The 10199-nt window shown below is 40.0% G+C and overlaps 1 protein-coding gene across 1 annotated transcript in view; it reads left to right on the top strand.

Moving 5' to 3' along the window:
- The first annotated feature begins 213 nt into the window (after nucleotides 1-213).
- Nucleotides 214-10199, top strand: part of gsna (gelsolin a) — a 30269-nt gene continuing 20283 nt past the window's right edge. The window contains exons 1-2 of the mRNA XM_084572080.1: nucleotides 214-384; nucleotides 9906-10106. Coding sequence (XP_084428206.1) covers nucleotides 9911-10106 — 196 coding nt within the window. The 5' untranslated portion in view covers nucleotides 214-384; nucleotides 9906-9910. The remainder of the gene's footprint in view (nucleotides 385-9905; nucleotides 10107-10199) is intronic.

Here is a 10199-nt window from a genome sequence, read left to right as displayed (position 1 = left end):
AAATTAAAACACTCTGGAATTAAATTCATAGAGCCAGAGAACCAACAATGGGCTCATATTTGAGCAGAAGATATTAAGTGTTGTCAGTGCTCTGAGCGTTTCTTGTGTATAGATAGATAGATAGATAGATAGATAGATAGATAGATAGATAGACAGAGCTGGGCACCCCCTCTGCAGGCGGTGCAGCAGGCCTGCCGGGGGGAGTGTCATAGGGAGTGTCCCGGGCCAGTACCATAAACAGCGGCTCTGCGCTCCGCTGCCACGCCGACTCGACGCCTCTCTGCTCCCGCTGCAGCTCTGAAGCGCTCACCGCGGCTCAACCAGGTCCACACCCGTTTGCCTCTCCGTTCTCCCCCGATCACCACCCACAAGCTCTGCATTCAGGTAGGACCCCCGTTATAACCCCACTTCTGCTGAATGAAAGAATGCAGCCTGCAGCACAGATTCAGGGGCGGTGATTTATTGGCTTAGCCTGTTTTGTCTAATGCCCGTTAGTTGAGACCTGAACAATGCTTTGACATCTACAGAGAAAACAAGAGCGAGGCGTTTGGTTTACTCTGGCCTGTGCCCTTATTTTTGTTTTAAAGCTAATTTAAATACACCAAACCCAGCTTTTATTTGTCCAAAGTACAACGCAGCGGTTTCCATATATGGGCAGCACTGAAACCCTGAATCATGACAGAAAATGCTTATACTGACCACTGACATGCTCACAGACTTACGTAAATAAACTCAGACCACCATGATGGGATACAAAACAACATTTATTTAACTCGCCGCGTTCAGCTGTAAGAATAAAAAAAAAGTCATTTGTTTGAGCATCTCAGTAATAAACAGTGAGATCCTCATCAGCAGCGTCATAGCCAAATTTCTTTTTTCACACAACTGTAGTTGCTATGGAAACAACCAAATAGTGAGGCTGTTTTTACGGAAGTTTGTCTCTACATCCTGAATGTGGCTGCTTGTTTCAGAAAGCGTGAGGTGAGTGTGTCAGACAGCATGGTCTGTGTGTATGTAAATGTCTGAGGAAGAGATATAGATAGACATTGGGGCCTCTTATTCAGAGCTGTCGGATTCCTCTCTCCAGAGATATGCAGACTACACCCTGCAGATTCATAAGCCCCAGCAACAACTGTGAGCATACTTTCTGGAGGGCTAAACTGGTGTGCATGCCATCATATTTAGAACCAAAACTCAATTTTAGTAAGTAACTACTCAAACCGCTTTGTCTAGGCTCATATTTGATAGAAAAGGCATCTTTTCTGCCACCTAAGGTTTCCAAGGGGACATTTAGAGCGACTGTCCTCGCATGAAAAATGACAGCATGTCTTTTGTTCTTTACTTAAACATATGTTATGGCTACATTTCCTGTCAAGCGATGTCTTGTAGTCATGCGCTGACGGTCTTCCATGTCCCAGTAAACACTCATTTAGTGATTTGTAGGTCAGATGATTTCTAGACTTCAAGGTGGCTCTCTAAGCTGTCTAACCACTGTGCCAATGTTTAAGTCTCCAGTTGACTGTAAAGCAGATCTGTGGAAAAAGTGTAAAAAAAATGTTGATCCTCTTGAAAGAGCACCTATGGATTAAAATGAAATAAAGGAACTTGAGCTTTTTCAGCGATTACTCGACAAACATATCCATAGTTGTAATATTCTTCTCTGAAAAAGTAACACACCCTTGGCCTCAGAAGCCAGTATTTCCATCTTTAGCAGAAATAACTTCTTGAAGGCGTACATAAAATTCCTCCAGTTGTAAGCTGTTTGAAGGTTGTACTGCCCATTTCAAATCTGGGCTTTTACTAGACCCCTCCATAACTCTCCATTACTTCTTCACGAACCATTCCTTGTTGGACTTGTTTGTGTACTCATTGGTTCAACTTTTGGACGGACCTTCAAGTACTCTTCGAGATTATGTAGAAGTCATGGTGAAAAATACTTCAAACTGTTAATGAGGCAGTTAAACAACCTCAAACTATTACATTTCCACCACTGTGTTTCACAGCTGGTATGAGGTTCTTCCTCTGAAAAGCTGTCTTTGTCTCTCCAGAGACACTATATTATAATAGTTTATATAAAATATACTATACTGTAATAGACTTGGTCTTTGATGTTCTTTTTTGGCTCCAAAAAATATCCATCCATCCATCCATCCATCAGATCCTCTGATGAGGCTTCTCTTCCATCAAATGTCCGCCCTTTGCTGGGGTAACCGGTTCTGGACAAAATGGGAGTTATCTGAAATCTACACCAGTCATAGATGATCATTGATTTACAGTGGACTGATTTGTTTAAAAGGATTTGGAGATCAATTTGAAACCTGCTTATGCCTGCCTCATAGGCATCCACAACCTTCTGAATGCCTTAGAGCACTCCTTAGCTTGTGGTATGATGACACCGCACACTTATATAGCAAATAGAACAGCAAAACCTGGTTCACCTGTCACTCTCTAAGTAGGTTCTAATCATTGGCAGCTAATCTGGAACCTCTTTGTGTGACTTTTTGGATTTGAATGGGTAATAAATGTAGGGGTGCTCTTATGCATGCAGCCAGACACGGGCAAACTTGGGCATACAAAGGTCTTTAACAGGAGCTAACCGAATGTTTATCAGAAATGTCCCGATGTCTTTTAGCTTGTTTATTGTCAAATAATGAATTTCTAAGGTAGTTTGGATACTTCATAGAGGGAAGGCTAAACATAACCAGACCTCAACTGTAGAACTGGCAAACCAGAAACCTCTCATATGACTCACTGTTACATGAGTTGGTGTTTGGTGAGGCTTTGACGAAAGACCTCAAGCGTAACTTCCCTTCAGCCTGTATTTCTTGTACATGGCACCGTAACTCCCAACATCGCTGCAAAAAATAGACATCTGAAGAAGTCTAGTGTGCAGCAACAGCCATAAACTGTTTGAAATATTCACTGTTACTGTATTTCTTCGTTTTTTTTATGGATTTTAGCCTAGTCAGTACTTATATACTGTAGGCATGTAAAAAAAAGTCCACACCTCTCACTCAGAACACACACAGGCAATATTTTTGACACTGCAGACACATTAACTGCTGCACTTTGTGTATGATACTGATAGTACACCATATTTGAAGTAAACTCAAATCTGAAAAACATTACTTAAAAGATAAAATTGCATTTTCAGTTCCAATCTAAAATTACAGATGGACTTAGCATGATTGATTTGATTAATGAGGTTAAAGAACTGGTTAGAGAGTAGCTCTCCTGTGGCTGTTTCCTCTGATAACCATCTCATATCCTTTAATAACCATCCGTATATCACAGACGCTGTTTGCAAAGTTATAAATAGCCATTTTGATTCTCTTTGCATTATACTGTGTAAACAGATGAGAGGGAAGCAGAGCAGCTATTAAAAAAGTCTGTCGAGAGCCTTATCTGATGTGTCCTCAGCGAGCTGCACGGCTACGAAACAGCCTTGAAGAGGCTGAGAATGGCATGAGTGGAGAAAATGAGTCATCAGAAAGGCCCTTTCCTGAAGGAGATTTGTGTGTGTAAAAAAAACTAAGGATAGAAATGTTGCAGAAACCCCAAAATCCAGATTTCTCAGTACTCTTTTGAGTTTGTTTTTGAAGTGGGATACATGCAGACAAATCACAAGGGCTTCACTTGCACTTTATTACATGTCATATGAATCTAGACTTGCTATCTGCACACTGGATCAAGTTTTCACTTAGGCCTCAAGCGCAGCCAGACACAAAGACAGGCTAGTGAATAGTGGGGGAGGGGACCAAATAACTGAGGTTGGAATGACACACTGTTAGTTTGAGGCAACAGGGTGGTGAGGTTGGAGGGATGGGGCCACGGATGAGGGGGTACAAACTGACTGGTTCTGCAGAGGTGTAGCGTGGGCGGGGTTGGCTGCACCATTGACTGTATATACTAGGGCTGCACACACCAGCTCCTCTTCCCAGGAAGAAGCACTAACTACTAGTCACGTGACCTGTTCTATTTAAGCCTGTAACTGTGTGGGTGTTGAGTCAAACAGATCCCCTCTACTTGAGTCACTTTATTCAAGCTGCAGACAAAGAACATTCAGTGGTTAAAGCGTGCTTTAGTCAGTGGATACTATTTAAACAACCAAAATCATCATATTTATTAAAAAACATGTTCTCTAACCTCTTCCCTTATGAGATCTTAGTGACACTCGTATCACTAAATTCAGTAAACTCATGTCTGTCATGTGTGGGGCTGCTGACAAGAGATTTTAGCAATAAAAAGGGAAGGTAGGGGGAAACAGCTAGCCTTGCTCTATCTGTATAAAGTTGAATAAAGCACTAATAACGCCACCTTAGTTGTTTAATCGATAACTGGAATGTTAAAACGTGTTTTAGTCAGCTGGTGTTGCTTATACAACCAAAGGAAATTCATGTCTATGAACAGAAAAGTGCTGGGCTGCTGACAAGAGATGATTAGCCTAGCTAAGCATTAAAAAATGGAGGCAGGTGGAAACAGCAAGCCTTGTTTTGTCTGAATAAAGTTGAATAAAGGGCCAAAACATTCATGTTTATTAAAAACTACATTCTCTAACCTTTTCCCTCATGTCAGTTTTTCACATTGTGTCATTATGAGGTGACACTCATATCACTAAATTCAGTAAAGTCATGTCTGCCATGTGTGGGGCTGGTGGCAAGAGATGATTAGCTTAGATTAGCATTCATTTTAAAAATGGAGGCAGAGGAAAACAGCTAGTTTATGTGAATAAAGTTGAATAAACTGCTAAAAACACATGGTTTCTTGGTTGTTTAATCTGTAGTAGGAAAGTTAACCCATTCATGTTTATTAAAAAACTATGTAAGAGAGATGATTAGCCTATCTCGGAGGCAGGGCAAATGGCTAAACTTACTCTGTCCGAATAAAGTTGAATAGAGAACTAGTAACACTTGGTATCTTGTGTAATCTAAACAGAACAGTGTGCGCTACTGACAAAAGATGTTTAGCCTAGCATTATAAAAATGGATGCAGGTGGAAACAGCTAGCCTTGCTCAGTCTGAATAAAGTTGAATAAAGCGCTAATAACACATGCTAGCTTGTTGTTTAATCTGTATCCAAAAAGTTAAGCTGTGTTTTAGTTGATTCTGTTTATACAACCAAAATCATTCATATTTATTAAAAACTACATTCTCTAACCTTGTCCCTCATGTTAGTTTTTTACATTTGTCAAAGTTTTGTCATTTGTAAAACCCACTTTGATTCTTCAAAGCCTGTTCAGAGGCTGTGTATACCCTCTGATGTTTGCTTTATTGAATCTCAGACAGTATCTAACTCTAGGATAAAATAGCTCAGATGTACAGAGACAGACAGAGAGGAAGATCACAGTCAAAGGCTGTCATATTTATTTACAACCACCGAAAAACTATGATGTTGAGTATATGAAGCTGCGCAAAAAGTGATACTCAGGTGATTTGGGATAAAAAGTCTGTTTGTTTTTTTTGAATGAGTCAACCTTTCAAGTTTTTTCTTAGAAAAACACAGCTCTAGTTTCAGACATTGAGAAAGTCAGAAATGCAGCATATTTTGAACATTTCTAATAGGAACTGAATAGGATATACAAAAGACCTTCAGGGACATCCTTGCTGTACATACATCTGAACGAGGATGCTCTTGCTGTAATCACTATTGTTTTCCTATGTTTGGGGGTGTATTAGTTTGAATCAATAGAATGGCTGTAGTATATGATGCAGAAGTTATTGTTTTTTAACAGTACTTTAACACTTAAACACTTCAACAAGTGCTATTGTGTTCTTATTTCCCTAGATATTTAGGAAGTCCCAGTTAAGAGGATGTGGTTTCTATTGAATCCAGACACATGTTCATACGATTCTTGGTCTGACTGGTTTGGACGATTTTTTTCAGATCTGATTATGATATGATAACTTAGTGGCTCAGTGACACTCATATCATTAAATTCATTCATTCATCTTCTATACCCGCTTAGCTTAGGCTGTAGTATATGATGCAGAAGTTATTGTTTTTTAACAGTACTTTAACACTTAAACACTTCAACAAGTGTTTTGTTGTCTGCTGGCGATGACAGCTGGGATAGGCTCACAGGTCACCAGTCCATCGCAGGGCTAACACAGACAACCATTCACACTCACACCTACGAATCACCAATTAACCTAATAAGCATGTCTTTGGATGGTGGGAGGAAGCTGGAGTACCCAGAGAGAATCCACGCAGACACAGGGAGAACATGCAAACTCAACACAGAAAGGCCCAGCCGGCCCCAACTCATATCATATGTGGGGATACTGACAAGTGATGATTAGCTTAGCCTAGCATTCAAAAATAGAGGCTGGGGGAAACAGCCAGCTTTGCTCTATCTGAGTAAAGTTGAATAAAGCACCTATAACACATGGAATCTTGTTTTTTGTTTTTGTTTTTTGTTTTCATCTACAACAGAGAAGCATGGGGCTGCTGACAAGAGAAGATTAATCTAGTTTTAAAAAATGGAAGCAGGTCGAAAAGAGTTTGCTGTAAGCTGACAGAATAAAGTTGAATCAAGCGCTAATAATTTATAGTATCTTGTTTTTTTAATTTGTCACAGGAAAGGTAAACGTCACCTGTGTTGTTAAAGTTAAAATGTCAACAACCATTTGGCAAACCTCACAGTGAATACACGACTACAGGAAGTCATTACGCCCTGATGTTTGAACAAAGAGGTAATCTAGGAGGCTGAAAAATTAAACTTGAAGTTCCAAAAACATACATTTTTAAAAAAAAAAAAAATCCACATCAGACACAGTTTCTTAGCCACCGTTGTTTTAAATTTGTGATTATAAAACTGTATCTTTAAACATTTCCTAACTTCCATACCTCAAAACACGACTGTCACTACTTTCTTGAGATGATCTAGACATCTAACATAAGACATCCCAACTACAGTTCTTTCTAAAATCTGGAAATCTTTTATTCTTGCTGATAGCCAATGAGACCAGACTGAACTTACAAATATTATATTAAACTTGTTCAGAGTTTCAGAAATTGGCTCATAATATTCAATTAAAGGCTTAGTTTAGTCTTCCTCAGAAGCCTTCTGTCTGGTTTTTGTGGCCCTAAATCTGCTCAGCATGGAAAATCCACAAGGCTATTCTATTATGTTGGAATATTCAGCTTCACGCTCTAATGACCATAATGGAATTTCCTACTGGTCCCGGATGTTCCAGCTAAACCTGGATGTAGACGCTGCAGTGTGTGTTGGCACACAACCTTGTGTAACTCCAGGACGTTGCTGTTTTGACTGTGTGTGTTTCTCTGTGAAGTCAGATGCAGCTATAAATGTTGGAGGTCTTTACGGTCTGACACACCTTTGCTTATTTTCCCGAATATGTCAGAAATCTGCAAGGGTCAGAATATGACAAAACTGTCTAAAAACTAGCTTACTTTTCCGTGTTGAATGATCCATTGCTGCAAGGACTCTGCATTGAGTCTGGCTGTTACATAAGAGGAGAACATAAACAGGGACCAAGAAACCCTACATTTGCTGGCCTGGCATCGTGAATTTCTGAGCCACTTCTCTCTCTTTCAAGGTCAGGATCAGATTCCTGCCATGTTTGTGGGCAGGAGGCTGCCTAGAAGAATGGGCGATTCTTGCTCCAGTGTGGACGGTTAGTCATGCAAATTGAAAGGCACCACGTCCAAGCAGCATTCCAGTGGAAAACTGGATTCTGTGTTCATTTTGAACTACGTGACCTCCAGTTTACACACATCTGTGTAACATCTAAACTGTTTCATTTACAGCTTATGAACAGCAAAGAAGCATTGATGGTTTAAATGTCGTTTAAGTATATAATTATTTAAACAAATAAATAACAAGAAGTATTTGGCAGAAATGCACCATGAAGGGTCATAGAAGCTCCTTTCACTGAGGTCAGGTTCTAATTTGAGAGCATGGAAAGCATTTACCATCCCAGCTAGCAATTAATATAGGGGTGGAGTAAGTGTGGGCTGGAGACGTCTGCAAAATCTTTGGCATATTTTATGAAAGCATTGCCTCACAATTTGAACTGCGAAATCCCACTTTGTTAAGATTTAAGTCCAACCACAAAAGCCATTGCCAAAAGTGGAAGAAGAATTCAGATTTTTCACTAAAGTGAAAGCAGCAAAACAATTATGTAGATATGTCCTGTTAGTCCTGAAGTTATTCTTGTGCATGTATGCAAGCATTTTTTAAAAGAAATCATGATTGTGCATATGTAGGTGCCTTTGCTTAACATGGTGTGGACTCAGTGTGGAAACTTTTTTTCTGTGTCTTTTATAAAGCAAATCTGAAGTTTAATTTTAATTTTGAAACTCCCTTTACAGCAGAGCAGAGCAACAGTACATCCTCATAATCTAAGTAATCTTCTCTTTGATTAACATCTCAAACATGTCCGAGCAGACAGCATCTGTTTTCCTCCACACTCAGGGGAAACATTTTAACAGGATGCCTGACAAAATCTCAAACATCCACTCTTGCCACTGGGAAGTCAGAGGGTTGTGATCTAATGCAGCACAAGCACCTACTTGAAGCTCTTGTATGGGCGCCATGTGTCTTTGATACTGTCAGATATGGCAAAAGGGTATGGTATGTGTGCACATGAATGTTTGGGTTTGAGTGTTTGTACATTCATCTAAGTGTAAATTGAAATGGCTAGGATATCTGCAGGACATTTGATCTGATCAATGATCACCAACATTTTTAATGATATTGTATTAATATAATTTCAGTGAGATGGAGTTGCATTGTTTTTCGGGCATTTATCACACTTGTAGTTCCAATTCAATTCACAAGACTCCTTTAGGTTTATGCCAAAACCATCTTGCTGATCTTAATGGTCAAGATAAAACTTCAAGGTTTTCATTAGAGTTCTTCCGAAGTGGCGATGGATGAGGTTCTGTGTCGATGTTCCCAGTCAAGAATACATTTATAAACAGAAATATACACTGTAAAAACATACAGGGATTCGGCTGAATTAACTCAACTAAAATGTTTAGACCACTAAAGAATGTACTGTATACCCAACTTGAGCTGGGAGCTGCAGGAATGAACAGATGAGAGTTCACTCAACTCAATAACTTTATGAGGAACAAAACTAGCATATTAGACATCCCAGCATACCCTGTAGGTGAGCTAAAACAACCCCAAAGAATTTTTGAGGGAATTGTGTGTCTTCAATACATGTTAAATCAAGTCCTGCTTGTTTATTTTCTGCAAGCCATTGAATTCAGTCAGTACCAGAGTAGACTAATATAATATATAAAATAATTCTGTCTCTGAGAGTAGCCTCGCTGCTTTGAATGACTCTGGTCAAAAAATGCCTTCAGCCACCATGGCTGTAAGGTCTCGATGTTAACAATAGAACAAACTTTAAACTAAGAAAGGCAAGTCTGTGTGTAACAACTATAGATTTGTCATGTGAACAGTGTGAAAATAAAATGAAGAACAACAAGAAGTTCTGCTTGTAGAGCAGCATCTAGTTTTCTATTCTATTTATGCACGGGGTTTCTTTCGCCATCACTGACAATCACTAATAGTTATATGAGTCAGTCATAACCGGCGGGACTTCCTGCTACAGCTGCTGACTGGAGGGAGCACACAACCAGTGACTCACTCTGCTGTGTATTAATATGTAACTACAACCATAGACTTTATCTATGTATCCATAACAACAGCTGAGCCTTCAAGGGAGTGGCTCTGAGTTTTTCAGAGAAAATTTCTCACTTCTAAGAATTCCCTTCTCACTTTTAAATGGTTGTTATAAAGCTCTGCAACTTTTATCAGTGCAATAGCTTGTTTGTCCAACCACAGCTTGTTGCTACGGGAACTCACCTGTCTGTTTAGGTCTGTAGAATAGAGCAGCACTGTACATCTCAGGTGTGTGATCTCCCCGCAGGCAGGATGGCAGCTCACCACCCAGAGTTCGAACGGGCCGGACAGAAGCCGGGCCTCCAGGTGTGGAGGGTGGAAAACTTCGACCTGGTGCCCGTTCCGGAGAACCTGCAAGGAGGATTTTACACCGGAGACGCCTACCTCATCCTCAACACCATCAAACAGCGCTCCGGAAACCTGCAGTACGACCTCCACTTCTGGCTGGGTGAGCACAGTGAGACAGACGTCAACTGTACTACAGAGGAATATGCTCAGAAATAAAGGGAAAATATAAATAGTGCGGCTTTTTTAATTGACA

This window comes from Chelon labrosus, assembly GCF_963514085.1.
Source record: "Chelon labrosus genome assembly, chromosome: 22".
In the NCBI taxonomy this organism is placed as follows: domain Eukaryota; kingdom Metazoa; phylum Chordata; class Actinopteri; order Mugiliformes; family Mugilidae; genus Chelon; species Chelon labrosus.
Note: the sequence above shows the minus strand (reverse complement) of the source record. Positions and strands in the feature narration are given on the sequence as shown.